This window comes from Pelodiscus sinensis, chromosome 3 (assembly GCF_052426305.1).
Source record: "Pelodiscus sinensis isolate ZL-2025 chromosome 3, ASM5242630v1, whole genome shotgun sequence".
NCBI lineage: Eukaryota > Metazoa > Chordata > Testudines > Trionychidae > Pelodiscus > Pelodiscus sinensis.
The window spans coordinates 103,507,832-103,529,055 of record NC_143054.1 but is presented as its reverse complement, the minus strand read 5'-3'; the positions used below and the strand labels follow the sequence as shown (position 1 = coordinate 103,529,055).

At 42.3% G+C, this 21,224-nt stretch overlaps 1 protein-coding gene across 3 annotated transcripts in view; it reads right to left on the bottom strand.

The window, feature by feature from the left end:
* The window catches only part of AIG1 (androgen induced 1), a 175,421-nt gene that overhangs the window by 118,284 nt on the left and 35,913 nt on the right, over nt 1-21,224 (bottom strand). For 2 of the 3 annotated variants that reach the window (XM_025187614.3, XM_006128791.5), the window contains one exon: nt 1,621-1,776. The exons of the other annotated variant lie outside the window; for it this stretch is intronic. In XM_025187614.3, coding sequence (XP_025043399.3) covers nt 1,621-1,776 — 156 coding nt within the window. The remainder of the gene's footprint in view (nt 1-1,620; nt 1,777-21,224) is intronic. 3 annotated transcript variants of the gene reach the window in all.

The window sequence follows — 21,224 nt, the reverse complement described above, 5'->3', positions numbered from 1 at the left end:
TTAAGTTCGAACTAATGGAGCGCTAGTCTAGCGCCTATGAAAGTTAGTTCGAACTAACGTCTGTTAGTTCAAACTAACTTTCTAGTGTAGACATACCCTCAGAGAGTTAAAAGAGAGAAGAAAGAAACCTGGTATCACGAGAGACAGTGTGGATATCGAATAGCTGGCAAGAGAGCCAGAAAAGGCAGGAGAATGGTGTCTCTCAATGTACATAAAACTTATATTGTGTTTTTTTAAGAATCACTTAAAACAATGTCATGCTATTCGTAAGGGGCTTTCTCTTTTCTTGTAACAACAGTAAGGAAAGCATGTTATCAGTCACAATTGCAACTACTACATAACTCCCTATCTTCCTTAAAATGTAAATGTAAAAAATGATATTTTGAAAGCCTATTTCTGGATTTAAAAAAATGCATTTAATATTATTGTATATTTCATATGTGATAGCAGAAAAAAATGCAGCTAGTTAACCCAACATGCATAGCAGCAGCTACTCTTAGCCGTGGCTAGTAAGTAAAGTCATTTAAGGCTACCAAAAGGTGTTTCGAGAAGGGAATACCTGTACATGTGTTTTATATTTTCTAACCTTGCACAAGCATTCTGTATTTCTTCATGGACTGGACTGTAAAATATCAGGTTTTAACAAAGGTAAAGGTTTTAACAAAGCCTGCCCAACCATATCAAATTTGATATTTTAAATAAGTGTCTTAATTGTAGAGTTACAATGGATGCTTCACTGTTATGAAGCAGCATCAACAATGAGACATCATACAGTTAGCTAGATCAATACAAAGAGAACAGTGGTTCACAGGTAGCAATTAGAACTGAAAAACTTTCATAATGAAACTAAAATGAAGCATGGTTTCCAATTTCATTAAAGCTTGTAAACTTGGGCCTGTTTTTATTGTAAGGGTCACAAACGATTTGCTAGCATGGTCTAACTTTTGGACAAATCTGGGCCAAACTGAAGTTTTTGGGTGGAAAGCACTGGCTTAAAGTGCCCAGTCTTGTTCCACTGTGGTGAATGGCTGAAGTCCTGATGATTTCAATGCTGCAGAAGAGTAAATTTACTCTGCTGATAAATGCCTTTTTAACTCTGCTTATTCTGTGTACTGAAGAGAGAAATTTGTGCACCTTATTGACAAAAACCATGTTTTTACTTCTCTTCACTCTGTAGAGCCATCAAGGCTAAAAGGGAGGATACTAGATTCTCTTCTCTTTTGCATCAATAAAATTGCTTAGCAAACTCCTCTTGTGCAAACCCATGGAAGGCAGAACTTCTATATCTGATGAATATCTGCCATACAGAACTCCCAAACAATTTACATGCCAGTTCACACCATATTTGCAAAAACGTATGGGGTTAAGATCCTAATGTGTAAGTAGATTTTATTTATATCACAAATCCAAATGTCACAACAGAGGGGTTTTTTTAAATGACATGAAAAAATAACTAGAAGTTATCATCAGGATAAACCATTCTCTCATTTCCCCTCTTTTCCATAGTCATCTATCCCTTTTACTAATAATGTCAATCTTTTTACAATCAGGAAACAATGAACAAGTTACATGATGCACCCTGATTGGAAGTGAAATTAACTACTTAGCATCCATACTTACAACTCCAACAGGAAAGGCTAAAACAGCCATCATCCAGTCACGAAGGGAAATGAGCTTTTTTAACTGTCTTTCTTGTTCTTGGCAGTCACTTCCTTTGGTGAGAAGACTGGAGAGATCAGTCAATACGCAGATTCCAAAAAAGACAGCCTGGATAACCTGCGTGCAAATAAAATCCAGTCTTGAAGACTAAAAATCATCAGATACAATACAGACACAGATAAAGACTGATTCATCCCAGAACTTGAGTGTGTTCTTAAAATTAATGATATACTTTTAAGTTTTTTACTGAATCGGGACCATAAAAAAGAGCATAGTGCTGTATTGTCAGAAAGAAACTCCTCAAGTCAAATTTCAGCTCTGATAGAGACTCATTGTGTCACTTCGGGAAAGCAACTTAACCTCTCAATGTTACCGGTATGTAAAATGTGGATGATATAACAGGGAGATTCCAATATGAGGATTATTAGTTTCATGTTTAATCAGTGTTATGTAAGAGCTAAGCATTGTTATATTCAATAGAAAAAATACTTAGGTTCAGATCCCGCAAAGTATAATTAAATATGTGCACAAGTCTTGGCAGAATACGAACCTTATAAACCCTACAAGGACGATGGGATTTGAATTTATAATATGGAAGAAATAAAAGTGAAGAGACAATATGTTTCTAGACACAAGTCTACACTACAGAGAAGATCGAAGCTGCTGCTGTCGATTTTCCAGGGTTGGAATTAGCAAGTCTAGTTAAGACAGCTAATTTGAACTTGAGAGGGGCATTCTGATCGATGCTGGTAGTCCTGCTTCTGCGAGGAGTAAGGGAAGTTGAAGGGAGAGTATGTTCCAAAATTTGAGTTAAGATACTTCAACTTCAGCTATGCAATTAATATAGCTGAAGTTACATATCTTAATTCACCCTTATCCCATAGTATATACATACACTATGATACCAGGAGCTTTAGGGGGTAGCCGAGTTAGTCTGTTACAGAAATAACAACAAATGGTCTGGTAGCACTTTATAGACTAATAAAACATGTAGTTGGCATCATGAGCTTTCATGGGCACAGCTCACGAAAGCTCATGATACCATCTACATGTTTCGTTAGTCTATAAAGTGCTACCAGATCATTTGTTACTGATACCAGACAGAGGGAATTCAGAAAATTACAATGTAAGTGATTAAATGGTTGGAGGGACTGATTTGCAAGTGAGGGGTCCGTTAGGATTCAACATGAAAAAATGACTTCACTCCAAGAACTCTTCACTCCATTTTTTCTCCAGCTTGCTATCTTACCTAAGCTGTTTGGTGATGGCATTGCCAAAAGCTAGAAACTCGATATTTTTCATTACTGACTGTAAATTAGAAAACACCAGGCCTTCATGATCGCTTCCTGCAGTTTCCATTGGAACTACGGCCATTGGAAACTGTGGGGCTCTATGCCTGCTGGTCACTCAGGTAAACAAACCATCTGGTGGCCTGCCAGAGTTTCACCTTGATGAACCACATAAAACCAGCACACTGAAGATCCCCCACCCCTGCTTTCAACCAAGATTTAATCAGAAATTATCCTCCCCCCCAAATAGATGGCCTACTTATACAGGAAGATAATAACAGCTAAAAATATTTTGCCATGACCAAACAAGGACCAAAGAAGAGATAGATTAACTGTCCACAATTTACTCGGGGGTATAAGTATCAAGGAAGAAAAAGATCTTGTTAAGGGAAGTCTAGAGAAGTATAACTACAAATAATGTGATGAATCTGAGCATAAGAAAATTTAGGCCAAGTGACAGGAAATATTTCCTAACAGTGAACTCTATTAGACCATGGAATAGTCTCCCAGAGGAAGTAGTGGAAGCCTTACTGCTTGAGTCATTCAAAGTTAGATTGGACAGAACACTCAAGAATATACTGTAGGGACCAATACCGCACTGGCAGGGTTTGGATGAATGACCTAATAGGCTGTTTGCAAATCTAACTATGGTTTCCTGAAATCAGATCTATCCAAAGTTACATAGCCTGAAACACCCTCACTTTCAAAGGGAACTGAAATTGTACATTCCCTAACCACTCATAAACTGAGCTTCTTCTCTTAGTTAATCTGCTATGAGGAGAAAGTTACATGGAGAAAAAAATTAATACTATCGTAGCATATAGTGATTCATTTCTGAAAATACTGAAGAGAAGGAAGCTATCCATAGGTTACAAAGTTGTGGTATGAGGGATAATGTGTAGTGATAAACTTCACAACTAACAATGACAGTTACAGAAAAACAGAGACAGGAGGGGAAAATACACTTCTGGACAAAAGGTTACTGAACAGACCCAGGAATAAATATTTCAGAGTTTAAGGAGGAAATTTCCCATGCTTCCCCGTACCAATAGCATATACACCCACACTTTGGGTATGTCTACACAGCAAAATTATTTCAAAATAACTAGTGTTATTTTGAAATAACTTAGTTCGTCTCTACACAGCAAGCAGTTATTTTGAAATAATGTCGAAATACTATTAAGCTGGGGGACTTCTTACTCTGACTTCTGTAATCCTCATTGTACAAGGAGTAAGGGAACTTGGAAGAAGAGTGTTCTATTTCAAAGTAAGTGCCGTGTAGATGCTCCCAATTTCGAAATCAGCTATTTTGAAATAAGCTACGCAATTGACGTAGCTCAATTTGCATAGTTTATTTTGAGTTAAACCCTGCTGTGTAGACATACCCTTTCTTCTCTACATACAATTCATAAGGAGTGCTGTATTTACAATCGCCCTCTTGGCCCACTTTGGGGATTGTACTATGGATCTGCAAAGCGGAAAATATGAGTCTCAATAGCATGAAATAGAGCGTCAGTCTCTGTAAATTGGGGATTATAATAGATTAATATCCTCTTTGGGATCAGACACAAGACAGTGCCATGCAGCATGTGCCATTAGTGGGTTATACTATGAAACAAGTTTTTAGGACTTATGCTCCCTTCAGTGTAAATCACTATAATAGATGTAGAAGTTACCAATACATAACAAAGGATACTTCCTCCTAAACAATGTCCACTCAAGTACCCTAATGTTATCCCAGATTAAGGAAGACATTTTCAAAACAGAAGCCAGCTTTCAAATGGACATAATTTCAAGTAGCGTAGCTACAAAACAATAAAGGAAGCATGATATTATTTTTTAGAGATTCAAGCAATAAATTGTGAGATTACACCAAAAACAACACTGTTAATTTAAATATTGCAAAATGAACAGAAACTTTTTATTTTTAATTTGCAAGTCTCATCCAGGCACAAAAGGATACCAGTAGGCAATGAACAAAGTCTGAAAAGAGTACAGATATACAAAAAGAAATAAATAAAGTCCCATTATATAGAACAAACATGCAGTATCAGTCAAGAAGTAATTGACATAATGGATGAAATCACCTTTATACATTCCAGAAATGGCCCCCATTGTGCATAAAATTAATACATTTTTTCATGTACTACTGTCTCCCAGTTTACTTAGTTTTCAGTACAAAAAAATTTATTCATGAGAGATTCATAATTATGAGTCTGTGGCTATAATTCTTTGTTCTGAAAATATAATTCATATATACAAACTTTTAAAGCATTCCATTAGCAATTCCCAGATACTGTCAGTATCTGAACAAGTTGTCCCTTGAAGGCAGCCATATGTGAATTTGTAATCACTCTTTCTTCTAAGACAATAAGCAGCCCGAAACAATAGCACCAAAGTTTAGCTACCAGCATACAAAACCAAACTGTTGGGGGTCTGTCAGTCCACCTAAATTTCACTTTTTATAGTTTGCCAAAATTCATGATCTGATTTTTCTTTGGGGGAAAAAACAGAATATGATGTATTACCTCAGATTTTTGGTTACATTCCTTGTCACCTTTTTGCACTTTTGTTTTCATTCTTTCAGGCTTTTGACATGATGGATCGTTAAAATAATCTGGTGTTGAGCACAAATATTATGCTTGAGCAGGTAGCGTGGAAGTGTGATTTAAGACACATTGAAGTAATTTAGGCCAGACTATTTGTCTGTTTGGCTATTGTAAGTGTGATTGATTGGAATCAGTGTGACTGGGACCATGTAATCTACAACAGCAAAATCCTCCAAAAGTTCAAATATCCAGAGCCTGTTTCCTCTTATTGTTTGTCCTATAGGGGCCATATTGCTTGAGTTACTTTTTACACATCAAGGCTCTTGGTTCATGTTAGTTCTCCATATTGATGGCATTGGTTGTGTCAAAGCCCTTATTAGGAAGGATGGCATGAAGGTTGCCATTTATTTCCCATCTGCCATCAATCTGGATGACAAAGAAGTTGTTACTACCCTATGCAGTAATGATGGTTCGTTGAGATGTGTCCCTCTGTGGGTGCTCCATTCAGATCTTGGTGCGTCCTTGCACCACTGATTGGAGGTTTTTGGTGAGCAGACACACCGAGACCTGAGTAGAGTACCCACAGAGACATCACTCGATGAAGAACATGGATATTGACCTTTAATGTTGTTTTTTCAATTGCCAAACAAAAGAAGAATACTACTAAACATATAATTAAGTAGATTTACAGGGATTAAAAAAAAACTTACAACTATTTTTATTGGAAATTACTTGGAGTCTAACCTGCAAGGAATGAGGAAAAGCCATGTGTAATTAAGAGTCAGACACGGAAGAGCAGGAGCATTCTAGTTAATCTGCTGAGTGGTTAATGTTGTGCTGTGAAAGCAGAGCCCACTTAGGTTGGAGTCTCAAGAAGTGTTGTGGATGATTTATTATTCTTTCTTTGTTTTCAGGAGGTCGCACAATGTAGAAGGTGCTTTTACAACACAGAGCAGCACAGTTTCATGAGTCTCAAACTCAGGCCTGGGAAAACCTCTCACAGCTGCAGCCTTGTGGCTTCCACCAATGCCTTCTGAAACGCAGAGGATTAAAAAGCTACCAGCCAAGGCACCACTCACAGGCGCTTTGAATGGAAGATCACCTGGCTCCACGGATAGGTTGTAAGCTAGAAGGTGACACAGGAATTTTGTCTGAGAAACTAGGGTTTCTTGCTGTGTCTGCATAGGACCTGCTTATGCCTGCTTCCCTACACCCAATCCTGTTTCTGATTCCTGCTGTGCTTCGGGCTGCTGCCTCACCCCTGCCTTTGCTCCTGCTCCCACCATGGTCTTGCTCCGGGCTTTTCTCCAGTCATGTAGAGCAAAATATTTTGTGTTGGGTGCTCCACTCTAGGTGACTGTACAGCAGTAGCCAGTGTGCGCTCCGGATCAATGATCTTCTGCAACCGATAACACTGCCGATGCAACCACCGGAGTCTGCTGCTAGAGATCGTACTACAGCATAATGACGCATGAAAGAGATGCTGGAAGCCCAGGTGGCTGCTCTGCAAATATCACTCAATGGGACTCCTCGGTTGAAGGCCGTGGAGGTCGCTACCACTCTAGTAGAATGTACCTTCAGTCGTGAGAGAAGAGGTTTATCTCTTAACGAATGGCAAGTAGTGATGCATATGCCTATAAGTCTAGCTATACGTTGGCTAGAGAGTGCATTGCCTTTGGAGTGCTGTGCAATTGACACTAGAAGTTTGTCTGTGTGGCGCCACTGTCGAGTTCTGTCTATATAAAAGGAAAGCACCCGGCGTACATCGAGTGTATGTAGTAATGCATCTCTCTGTGATGAATGAGGCTTGGGATAAAAGGATGGAAGGACAATGCTCGCTGACTCTGCGTGCAGATGTGATCGCAAACAGAAAGACTACTTTCATAGTGAGCATTTGTAATGGTATGGTAGCTAGCAGTTCGAAAGGAGGTGTTGAGCACCAGGTCCAGATTCCAGGAAGGGGGTGGTGGGCTACGAGGAGGGTGCAAGTTCATTAGGTCTTTTAGAAACCTTTCGGTGGTTTGGTGTGCAAACACTGACACCCCTTCAATGGGAGAATGAAAAGCACTGATAGTTGCCAAATGTACTTTCAGAGATGAAAGAGAAAGTCCCGAGCTCTGCAGGTGGACAGTGTAGTCAGGGATATGGTGTAGAGGAGTGCCCTGAGGCTTGATGTTGCTATGAGAGCACCATTGCAAATATCTACGCCATTTTGGAAGGTAAGTACTCTGAGTGGATGATTTTCTACTGTGTATTAGTACTGTTTTGACTTGATCTGAACAGAGGTCCTCTCCTGGCCTGCACCAGTTAGGAGCCATACCGTCAGGTGTAGGGAATCTGTCTGGGGTGAAGGAGAAAACTGTGGTCTTGTGAGAGAAGATCTGGGAGGACAGGGAGCAGCCAAGGTGGCGCTACTGACATGTTTTGGTAGGAACAGGTACCATGGCTGTCTCGACCAAGCTGAAGCTAAGAGAATTACAGTCTCTGATTCTACTTTGATTTTTTTCCAATGTTCTGGGAATGAGGACTGTTGGGGGAAAAGCATAAAGGAGTGCTTTTCTCCAACTGATTAGAAGAGCATCCCCGAGTGAACCCTTGCTGATGCCTGCTCTGGAGCAAAAGAGGTGACACTTCGCATTGCTGGAAGTGGCGAACAGATCTAGCACAGGTGTTCCCCACATGCAAAAGATGTGTTGGAGAATATCTGTCCTTATTTCCCATTTGTGATCCATGGGAAATCTCCTGCTGAGAGCGTCTGCGATGACATTGCTGGTGCCAGATAAGTAAGACTCTGTGACTGTGATGTCGTTTCATATGCACCAATTCCAAAAACGCCTGCTTCCGCATGCAGGGAACATGACCTTGCTCCTCCTTGTCTATTTATGTAATACATTGCAGCTACATTGTCCATCAGCTCTCTGACGGTAGTGCCCTTTATGTGTGAGTGAAAGTGTCTGCATGCATGGAAGATGGCCCTCAGCTTCAGGAGGTTTACATGTAGATGCCTTTCGGTAAGCGACCATTTGCCCTGTATGCGTTTTCCGCTCATGTGTCCACCCCACCCGATGAGGGAAGCGTCCGTTATCTGAATGGATGGTTGTGGATGGTGGAATGGAATTCCTGTCATAAGGTTGCCTGACTTCTTCCACCAGCAGAGGGATATGTGAACATGATTTGGAGGAGCCACTATTTTGTGAATGCTGTGCTTTGAGGGCATGAACATGGTTGCCAGCCAGTGTTGTAGACACCGTAAGTGAAGATGTGCATGAGGGACAACGAATGTGGTCACGGCCATATGGCTGAGCAGCCTCAGACAAGTGTGTACCGAAATTGTTGGAGCCTGTGTGACTATGTGTACCAGCTCTTGAATTGCTTGGAATCTTTCCAGCGGAAGGTATGCCTTCGCAGTGAGGGAGTCGAGCATGGCTCCTATAAACTTTATGCTTTGGGTCGGGTTGAGGGTGGACTTTTGTTCATTCACTATGAGGCCCAGAGAATCGAACGTTTGCTTGACTAGCATCACCATGTGAGAGATATCCTGCCTTGTTGTGCCCTTGATTAGGCAATCATCAAGATACGGGAAGATGACCTTTAGTCAGCGGAGGAGCGCCGCAACAACAGCTAGGGTTTTTTAAAAGACCTTGGGGGCTGATGCCAGACCAAAGGGCAACACCTGATATTGGAAGTGCTCGTTGCCTATTACAAAATGAAGAAATCGCCTGTGCGTAGGGTGTATGGCGACGTAAAAATAAGCATCCTTTAGGTTGAGGGCTGCAAACCAATCGTCGTTGTCGAGAGAAAGAATTATCGTGGTAAGTGTCACCATCTTGAAACACTGATTTCGAAGGTAATGATTCAATTGGCATATATCAAGGATGGGCCTCTAACCCCCTTTTTCTTCTGCATTAGGAAGTAACGTGAATAAAACCCTCTTTCTCTAAATTGACTTAGGACCCTCTCTATTACCTCTATGGTCAGAAGGCTGTGCACCTCGAGGCATAAGAGGTCTTCGTGAAATGGGTCCCTGAAGAGCGACGGGGTTGGTGGGAGGAAGGGAGGTGAAGGGAATCGTGAATCCTGATCATACGATCTCTAATACCCATCTGTCGGACGTTATCTTGGCCCATTGATGGTAAAAGGGCCATAGACAATGGTGAAAGGGGGGCTGTGGCGGTGGTGGTCATGACAACGATTGGTGCGTGCAAGTCCTTGACCGAGGAGTCAAACTTGCTGCTTTGAGGAAGGTGGGTTGGTCGCATGAGGTGATTGGGGTCGCCTTCGTTGCGGTCGTTGTTTAGGATGCACCTGATCAAATGAGCGCTGCTGTTGCCTATGAAATCGGCAGTCATATCTCTTTTGGTAAGGATAGTACATACCAAGCGTCTGCAAGGTGGTACAAGAGTTCTTTCCCATGTGCAGGACCTCATCTGTCTTATCCACAAACAGTTTAAGTTTGTCGAAGGGCAGATCTTCGACTTTATTCTGCAGTTCTTTAGAAACTCCCGCTGTTGCTAACCATGACACCCTTCTCATGGATACTGCGGTGGCAACGGATCGTGCTGCCGTATCAGCCACATCCATGGCAATTTGCAATCCTGCTCTTGCACACGTATAACCTTCCTGAATCACAGCTCTCAAGAGTGCCTTATTGGCCTCTGACAGGTGTTGTGTGAGATTGGTTAACTTTGTGTAGTTATCGAAACAATGGTTCAAAAGTAGGTCAGCATAATTCGCAATCAGGAGCAGAAGTGTGGAAGAAGAATACACTTTTCTACCAAAAATGTCAAGTTTCTTTGCATCTTTATCAGCTCCTGATCCTCTGATCTGTAGGGTCTTGGCTCTTTATAGGGCTGCATCCACTACTAGGGAGTTAGGTTGGGGATGGGTGAACAGGAATTCTAAAGTAGTACTTTGTATCGGCTCTCTAAGACATTGGTGTAGTCGAGGCTGGAGTCTGCCAGATCTCTTTGGCTGACTCCATAATTGCCTCATCTATAGGGAGTGCAATCCTGGAACGTTGTTAGAGATGTACGTTTTTTAGGAGATGATATTGCTTGGCTTGCACTTCAGCCAGCTGCACCTCCTGAGAGTCTGCCACACTTTTAAAAAGATGTTGGAATTGCCTCATATCATCTGGAGGTGAGGTATCCCCCGGAAACCTGGCCTCATCTGGAGAAGATGATGAGAGATCCATGGGAGAGGCTTCCTGAGGTTGGTCATCATCTGATATTTGGCCCTCTTCCGGCTCTTACTGATGTGTTACCACCGGAAGGACCTCAGAAGGTGGGACCAGTGATTGTTTCCTCTGTTGGATGTGCACCGGGGGTGAGTAATGATGGTGTGATGAAGAATGACAACAGCATGAGGAATGGGCATATGAGTGAGATCTGTGATGCCCATGGGAGCTATGACGGTGCTCGTGGAAGTGATCTGAATATGCTGGAGATGATCTTCTGGAGGAATACACAGTCCCATGCCTATAATAGTATGTTGCACACGTGGAGTGGCTCCGAGAATGGGAGCTGCAAGGTGAGTACCTGTGTCATGGAGAGGATCGTCTGCGCACGTGAGCAGTGTGCTAAGGCGCGGAGTGCAGCGGAGGTGATCGAGGGGTGGGCCATGGGTGAGACTCCGAGATGACATGGGGTGTCCTCTGAGGGGATCTACGCACCAGCGGTGATGGGGACGGTGCAGGGGAGAATTCCAGAGATGGAGAGAGTGAAGGGAGGCGTGCTACAGATTTCCTAGCCACCTTCGTAGGAACTGGGGTGATCCCGGTATCAGAGTCATCATCCGGTTGCCTCAGTGCTGAAGTTTGCGCTCGCTCCTCGGTCTGCAGTACAAAGGAGTGCGATGTAGACAAGCATGGAGAGTCCATGCCCGGTGCCGAATCTGGCACCGTCTCTCGCGCCCTCTGCAGCGCCATCTCCAGTGCCGTCTCTCACACCCTCAGCGGTGCCTTATCGAAGAGTATCATTTTTAAATGCATTTCCCTGTCCATACATGCTCTCGCAGTCAGTTTTGAGCAGTGGGGGAATATGTGACTCTCCGAAGCAGCAAATACAGGCGGCATTGGCCGTCTGAAACAGGCATCGCATCCCAACACAGGGAACATTTCTTGAAACCTGGCGAGCCAGGCACAATGGGTCTGGGATGTAAAAAGGACCCTGAGCTAATATGATTAAGCTAACTAACACTAACTAATAACTAAGTAAAAACGTTTTTTTAAACTAACCGGAACAGTCTAACAGGAAAAACTAACTATAAAACTCTAAACTGTAACTTTTTTTCCCCAGATGACCAATCCGCACACTCAGGAGAAGAAAAGAGCTCCGCCAGCACCCAAGGATGGTTGAGAGGAACTGGCAGGAGCCGGAGTGTGCGACAGCAGACGGGCACAAACGGCGGAAGACGCTAACCACGCATGCGCGATCCGGCTGACTGCGGCTGTAAAATCCTCCAACCAGCAGTGCCGGGATGAGCCCAACGCCTAGAGTGGAGCACCCACGGGGACCACTCGAAGAAGAATTAACACTTCCTTTCTTAGTGGTTACATTAACCATTCTCCCTAGATGAAGCAGTAGCAGAATGGCTCAGGCATAATTATGTAACTAACGACAAGTTTCTATTAGCAACTGGTGGACTGCAGAAAGATTTGCATTGAGTCAGGTGGGCCACAGTCCAAAATGTTTGAGAACCACTTCTTTAGCCTGATGGTCAGAGCTTTCACCCAGGATGTGGGAATCACTGGTCGGGTCCAGTCCACCCACTCCAATCACTCTTTCATCATTTAACAGTTTCAACAGGAGAGACCGAGGGAGCCTCACATCAAATGCTCACTGGGTAGAGCATTGACTGGTGAGGTGGCTGATCTCAGTTCAGATCTCTTCTCCCCCTCACATGAAGCAGGCAGGTGAACTGGGTATCTCCCATGCCCCAGCTCGGTTGGTCCTAACCTCTGGATAAAAGCTCTGAAGGAAGTTCTTCTCCTCATCCCAGCTGCCCCAACTGCTGTGTATGAACTCACCTGAGGGACCCAATCTCATAAATAGCTTCTGAGGACACCTACTGAATCAGGCTGTGCATTAATTTTAGGCAACCAATGCATGACTTCTTCAGGTTGTGAACTGCTCTATGGCTTAGGCAGAAAATAGGTATCCAGACACCTAGAATGAGGTAGCAATGCACATTGCCAGGGCAGAAACATAGGTGCTAAGAAAATTTTTACTCAGATGCCAAGTGAGTTTTTGGTGCCTACAGGACTGGGTAGGGCAGCTGGCAGAGTGTTTTGCAGTTGTGCCGAAACCAGAACCCACGCATATAAAAGAAGGAGTTGAGCTACTTCCTTTTGTGCATTCAGGACTTAGTTAGAAATGCTATTCTGCCCTACCAGAGTCCGCTTTCTCTCAAGAATCATGTTGGAGATGTTATGAAACACTTACTTTTAGGCTCTGTAATTTTGCACTTATGTAATTTTAAAAGCAGTTTCTGTTACACAGTTAATATTGTTTCAAAACCATGTAAAGTTGTTTGGTGCTATGAACAGGGCTTGATTTAGGTAAGTCATCAAAAATCCTTAGAAATCCAGTATTTGGGTGGGGGTCATTAATGCATGTGGAATATTTATCCATATCTGTATAAAAACCTCAAGAAAAAAAATAATGACCATAAATTAATGGTTACTCATGAAAACCAATAGCTATGTAACTAGTGAAAACCTGATTTCAAAGTGTGATATCTCAGCTGTTTTACATAGATGGCATTTCCAGCATGATCTCAACATGACAGAAGTATATGCCATCTGGTTCAGAAGTGCTAACAGCCTGGAATCTTCTACCATGTAGCATATGAAGAGATGGAATGGACAAAATACAGTATATCACAGCAATATAAATAAGAATGTGACCAGATGCTGAGAATGGAGAGTGCTACATATTCTGAAATCATTGCAATTATTTTCACTTGTATCACTCCCTCCCACCCCTGGCAACACACATTCTAATCTCTCATCTCCAGCAAAATAGTTTACTTGGGGTTTTTTCTATTTAGATTTGTCTCCTATTTTACCTCATGTAACATACCTGAGGAAACATGAATTTCACTTGTACAAGCATTTAAGAAACTACAATTCAGTTTTTGTGTTTATCTTTTTTATTTTAACCTAAATTCATTTTGTAATAATCCCCATTGTAATAATCCCCATTTCCCTCCTTGTTTTCTTGTACTGTATATAGGAAAACTACCTATCATATCCTGCTTATAAAATATAACTAAATTAAACTTATATCATCCAGTTGGCCAACATGTGTAATACAGTTTATTCAGAATGTATTTTGATATTATTAGATTACATCTTTTATGTTTTTCTTTGCTATAATTTAAACTTATTAGTTTTATACTCTGCATAGAAAGTTATGTCATTAATTTGGCTTAAATGCTAATTTTACACATTTCAGAAGGATTGGTAGTATCCCCTCAGCAGTGCTCCACAATCAACAGGAAAGGCAGCACTCTAGGCAATGTCTGAGATAGTTAAGTAGGGTAAAAAGACTTGCATTGCAGCTGTCTCTACTAAACCCAGCTTCAGGATAAGGTTTCTGATGGCTGGAAAGTCCCTAAAACTTGACAAGTAAATTATGTATTCCCAAAAATAAATAAATTTGATTAAAGAGTAGTCTTCCCATACTTCCCTGGTAGCACACCCTCCCCATCACACACACTCTCAGTTCAATTTAAGTGCCCTAGTGTTTTGGAAGCTTTGCAACAGATCTGTCTTTTTAATATTTTTAAAAACTTGGCTGAAAGCCACAAGATGTGAATCATTCCTGTAGAAAAGACTTGAAAATAAAACACATTTTTTAAAGTGAAGAGAATGATTTAATGTGTTTTTTAGTCAATAAGGAAACAGCAACTTTTTAACACGTGACTCATCAATCCTGCATGTGTCAGTCATGTTGCATTCACAAATAACCATGACTGATGAATCTCAGTAATGTTGTGACAGCTCTGGAAATAGGAAAAGAAAGAAACACTGTCTTCTGAAAACCATGGTCCCAATAGCCCAGCCATGTATGGGATTTTCTCCACCATGCAGTGCTCAGTGCCTCTGGAGCAGCAACGGGGGCACATCTGCAACTTTACTCCCCTTTTCTTTCTACCCATAAAAGATGCTAGGACAAGTTAAATTAAATGAACCTCAGGCTTGCTCTGGTGACTCAACTCTACCACAAGAGCAGTTGCTTCACAAAGGCAACATGGGAAGGGGGCGGGAGGGGCAGAAGGAAACTTACAAAGAATCTTTGCAGCATGTTAGCAAATGTAGATTTTTTTTTTTAACAGCAAGGCTGTCTTGGTAATTAGAGCTCAGTAAAGGACTCTGATATTAAAACTTTCTTTAAAACAAAGAAGAGAAGACTAACCATTTTTGGTATTAATTATAAAGCCATGCAGGTTAACTAAAGGCAGTTTAGCAATTTTCCACAGTATTCAAATATGCTACTATTATTAATTTAAGCAAAGTGCTGTACAATTCAGCATTCTGATTGTAGAAAATTAGGAATTTGCTTGAGTGGGTTCTCTCAGAGAGGTTTTAGTGATATCATTTTGTAACATACTGAATTACGACTTTAATTATTGGGTCAATAGCATGATTCCATAATGACAACATTCATTTTTGAAATAAGTAAGTAAGTGTATGTCTACACTACAGAGGAAGATTGAAGCTGCTGCTGTTGATTTTCCTGGGTTTGAATTAGCAGTTTAGTTAAGACAGCTAATTTGAACAGAGAGGCAGGGATGGATATAGGGCAGGGAGAGCGGGGTGGCCACCCCAGGTCCCGCGCTTCAAGAAGACCCGTGCATGCGCTGTGGCGCAACCGCGCATGCACGTGGAGCCACTGTGCATGTGCCGTGTCAAAGGGGGGGCCCCGTGAAATTGTGCTGTCCTGGGCCCTGCAAAATTGTCATCTGCCCCTGCAGAGAAGGGCACTCCAGTTGATGCCGGTAACCCTGCTTTTCGAGGCATAAGGAAAGTTGAAGGAAACATGTTCTTCCTTTGACTTCCTGCAGTATAGACAGCGCCAAAAGCCAAGTTAAGCTACTTCAACTTCAGCTACACATTTAACGTAGCTGAAGTTGCGTACCTTAATTCGACTTTGTCCTGCAGTGACATACCCTAAGTAAGTTAATAAATAAATACATGTTTGACAATCTAATTGCCTTCAATTTCCCTTCCTTTATCTTATAAAGTTAACAAAAGTGTTAATTTGTTTATTCTCCAAAAACCCAAACACGCACAGAAAATCAAAACTGAAATAAGGTAACTTAATCAGCCTTAAATCTGACTATTAAATGACTAATTCTTTTCTAACACAGATAATACCTTTTAATATGACAGAGATGTTCTTTTCCTAACCTGGCTCTTTGCTTAATGATGTCAAAATTACTGCATCTAATATTATTTCTGCTTTAGAAAAATTATAAGAATCCTGAAAATATTGAGTTCAAAATCTGTTTAGGATTGCATTTTTATTAAATTAATTTTTAATTGAGATGTCAAATAGAAGATAATTCTTAAACACTTAATTATGTATATCATTCATAAATATCCTACTTCCAAAGAAAATGAAACAATGGTATTGCATTATAATCCAAGCCTTTTCACTATTCACCCAGGATAGAAAACTGGTGAAATACTTTAAGCTTACAATGTGTTCTCAAGCTATAGATCTCAAATGCTTTATAAAAGAAATTAGGTATCTTTCTCTTCATTTACAGTGATGAAGCTAAGGCACAAAGAGATGAAGTAATTTTCTTGAAGTCACACAACAAATTGGTGGCAGACCCATTCTCCCAGGATATGTCTACACTAGCCCGCTAGTTCGAACTAGCGGGGTAATGTAGGCATACCGCACTTGCAAATGAAGCCCGGGATTTGAATTTCCCGGGCTTCATTTGCATAAGCGGGGCGCCGCCATTTTTAAAACCCCGCTGGTTCGAACCCCGTGCAGCGCGGCTACACGGGGCACGAACTAGGTAGTTCGAACTAGGTTTCCTAGTTCGAACTACCGTTACTCCTCATTATTCCATGAGGAGTAACGGTAGCTCGAACTAGGAAGCCTAGTTCGAACTACCTAGTTCGTGCCCCGTGTAGCCGCGCTGCACGGGGTTCGAACCAGCGGGGTTTTAAAAATGGCGGCGCCCCGCTTATGCAAATGAAGCCCGGGAAATTCAAATCCCGGGCTTCATTTGCAAGTGCGGTATGCCTACATTACCCTCCTAGTTCGAACTAGGAGGGTAGTGTAGACATACCCCCAGTTCCCTATCCCTATGCTGTCTCCCATATATACACTCCTTTATTTTATGCATGGGGTCCTACCAAATTCATGGCTATGAAATCTAGTCTTCCATTGTGAAATCTGGCCTTTTGTGTGCTTATACCTTATACTATACAGATTTCACAAGGAAGATGAAAATTTCTCAAATTAGGGATCAAACCCAAAAGGGAGTTGCACAGGCTTAGGCAAAATACGGCCTGCGGACTGGATTTGTCCCAGCAAGCCACCGGATCCAGCCCGCGGAGGCAGCGGGGAGTCCCAGGCAAGGCTCCTCAGCAGCCCCATGCCAGGCAGAAACACTGCTGCAGGGCTCCATTTCTATTCTAAAACAGGAGGAGAAGGCGGAAGTTTTAGGAGCCGCCCTGCCCCCAGCACATTCCCACTGGCTGGTTTCTGGCAGAAACCAGCCAATGGAAGCTGCTTGTTAGAATAACAGGCAGCTACAAAGAATCACACTTGCTCTCCTTGGCTCATGAAGCACATGGCCAGGCAGGCAAGCTGACTGGCTGGGAAACATTTTAAGCTCTGCAGGTAGGCAGGCTAGTTTGGCAGCTGGCAAGTAAGTCTCTTGGCCACAGCCTGCTTCTGGCACCCAGCCCTTTCCTGCACCAACTCTGTCTCCCCCCACTCAACATACTCAACCCTCTGTCCCCCTCTTACACCCATACCCCCTCCCAGATCTGGCACCCCAATCTCCTGCCCCAGATCACAATCCCCTCCTACCCTAGGTCACATCCCAAACCCCGGCACTCCAGGTCCCTGGCCTAGGTCATAACCGCTTGCTTCATCCCAACTCCCTCCCAGACTCCAGTCTCCCTCCTGCACCCCAGTCCCTTACCCCAAGCTCCCTTCTGCACCCAACCTCCATCCCAGACCCTGTATCTACTCCATTAATATCATGGAAGAGTGCGGTCCTCAACCACTTTCCAAAATCTTGGCGTGGCCCCCCCAATCAAAAATTATTGCCCACCTCTGGAGTTGCAGGTGGTTACAAGGTTATTTTATGAGAGGTCAGCTTCATTCTGTGCTGACTTCAGAGTTGGGCAGCAGGAGACTCGGGGTGGCTGTTGGTCAGGCACTCGGCTCTGATGGCAGAGCTGCCACTAGCAGCAGTGCAGAAGAAAAGGGTCACTGTACCATCCTTTTCTCTGCACTGCTGCTAGTGGCAGCTCTGCCTTAACTGCTGGCCACCTGGCCAGCAGCTGCTGCTTTTCAGCTGCCACTCTCCAGCTGCTCTGCACTGAATGCAGTGCCATTATGAGAAGCAGCACAAAAGTAAGGGTAGCAGTGTGGCAATCGCCCACCTCCCCCGAAATAACCTTGCACACTTCTTTTTCCCTCCACATGAACACAAAACTCCATTTGGGATAGAACCCCTACAATTACAAAACCATCAAATTTCAGATTTAAACAGCAGAAATCATAACATTTACGATTTTAAAAAAATCCTATGACAGTGAAATTGGCCAAAATGGAGTGTGAATTTGGCAGGGCCCTAATGTCACATGTGGACAGACATATTTTAGCCACACACTGGAAAAAGATACCACATTTCTCATTGCAGGTGGAAATACCACAGGCCTTTTCTACCCTCCATCTGCAACCTTGCAACAAAAAAAATTCCCTTCTCTTTTGCTGCTCCTGCTATCTGGAATAATCTTTCTGTATCTTTCATCATTATTTAATGTACTGACACTTTGCTCTTGGCAGCTATCTGACCCCTCTGTTCCAAGCATGACAACAAACTAAAATTAACAAGGTCTGAAATGTGGCAGCTTCAGAGAGCATGCTAATTATACACTGCCCTTACCTTCTGTGCTCTTCCACCCTATTGCTCTGTTCTGATTCATAATAGCAAACATTTGGATTTCCAACAGTGCTAACACTGCAGAGATCTTGTTAATTTTACTTCACCTTCTCTGCTACTACTTTTATTTTCCAGTCTGTCTGAAAAATACTTTGTAGTGTATGAAAAATGCTATACAAAATGAAATTATTTTGAATAAACCAGTTTGTCCAAATTCACTCTGCCTTTATGCTGGTGAGAATGTTGGAGGATAGGCCAGAGATGGAAAATCTGCTCATTTGAAGAGAGGTTACAGCAGAAAGGCATAAATTCTGTTTTGGCAGGATTACATTTACTATAGGGAGTAACTGTATTGCAGGAAGTAAGCAAACAAAGACAAATGGGATGAAGCATGCATAGGGCACATGGTTGGTACTAGGTATCACTCCACTCTCTTCCCCACCTGAAAACTAAAAACAAACTGCAAGAACTTTGAGGGAGGGTGGCAACACTGATCAGTTTGTCTTTCTCTGCTTGGAGCCAGGGACAGAAACATCTGGGAGGGATGCAGAAGTGTCTTCAAATCACCTTTGCAACCGCCATATTCTGAGGCAACAGCCAACCTGCTCAGTCCCTGGTGTAAGTTTGAGGAGACTTTGTTTTGCCTCCCAGAACCTCTGTGAGAAGAGCCATCATGTAGTATGCCACCACTACCTCTTATGCTGGAGGTATGGGCTGGGGATTGGAGCAAGGGCAGCGCGGAACTCTTTTTGCAAGCTATAAGTGGTCTCAGGGAAGCCCACTCGCTATTCTGGTAGCATAGAAGACTCTGTATGGGCATACTCCCTGCATTCCCTTGAAGCTAATACTTACTAGGGGCTTTAGTGGTATAGCGAGAGGCAATTTACATCTCACTATGCCCAAATTCCATGCATCTGGCCTATAGTTTAGACCTTATGTGGCCTAGGAATTTATGTTTATAAGACTCCTTCAAGGCTACCCTTAGATCTGTTTCTAGGGGGTTGATGTTAACAAGATTTTTATCATTTACATGAGTTAATAAGCCAATAATCCACAAGGTAAATCTAATATGGGCAGAACAACACGCTTTTATAAGAACAGAACACAGAAATAAAACTTCAGTCCAGAAAAGCCACACACACTCCAAGTTAGATCATAGCTTTCAACTTCATAGCCTTTTCTATGAAAGCATAGTGGCTAACAGTCTGAGGAATATAGGAAATAAAGATTGCTTTGATCTTTAAAATGCCTGACATTCAATCATAAACTTCCCCAAGAAGTAATAAAGTGGCGGCTTCTTCTGTAGCCTTAGGTAAGGATTTCTTGTGGGTGAGAATAGTGGCTTTTGTCCTACTACAGATGTTGTAATAGTCCTCATAAAAACAACACACATTGAATTTAAACAAAAGATGTGAATACAGCATAACAGTACAGTGGAACGCTTAACAGCTGTATAAATTATACACCTATGGAACATTTTTTTGTGTTCTGAATACACATAGTTGCAACATTTTAATTTTTAATGTATAGGTGACAGGAATTAATTTCAAAAGAAAGTGCTGCAACCGTCTGCCCAAAATGAGTAATGTGTATTTTAATCTTAACTTTAGTAATTTTGCTAAAAGCTAATCCATCATGCCACTTATTTCCATAATATAAACTCAGTTAATTGGATAATTAAATGATCCATGGAAACACCCCAGAACAACAATACTACAACCGAAGCATATATTTCAATCTTTTCATTTTTTTTCTTACAGTCTGAATGGACTTCTGAGAGGATTTCCCACGTGACATTCTAGGGTTTAAAGCATTTTTACATTTTGCATTTTCTCTGGTGCTAGGATTGCTCTAAACACCAGCTTTCTCTTCTCCCTCCCTCACAGAACCTGCCATCCGACCTGCCTTCACTGGTAGAAGGATGGAGTAGGAGACATAGTACTCTTCATCCACCTCTAATTTATAGGACTCTAACATTATGTCTACACCTGCACAATTTTTTCACTGAGTTTTGTCAGTGATAGAAAAAACATTGGTTGGTGTTCACATTGTTTTCCAAAAGCATCAGAGTGTGTTTCCATATGCAGCACTTGCACTGCTGATGAGAGGAGCTCATTGTGGTAGCTGTCCCACTGTGCACTGCCCAAGGACCCAAAGCAAATCAGTGTTGTGGCAGGGATGGATATGTGTGACTGCCAAAGGAAGCAACAAATTCTGAGGCAGAAGCAGGGGAAGACCCTAATCTCAGCCCCCACTTTCCTCCCTGACTCTGCATAGCACATTCTGCTGCCTGCCTCTGTTCACATTGTGGGAGGCAGCAGGAACACTGACAGCACGAGCTGTCAAAAGTGAACTAAAAGGGAGGGGGGCCCATACCTGCAGGCAGAAATGTAAAATTTCAAAGAGCAGCCACCCCCATTCTGCATTGTAGGACAGCTCTGGAGGGGAGTTAGACCCACAAAACCTATCAAGAGTTTTCACGGGCACCTTGGCACAAAAAAAGACTCTCATTGGGGTAGTTTGATTTTTGCACTGAAGCTCATAAGTTTCAGTGCAAAATGTGGATTTCCAGTGAAGATGCTAG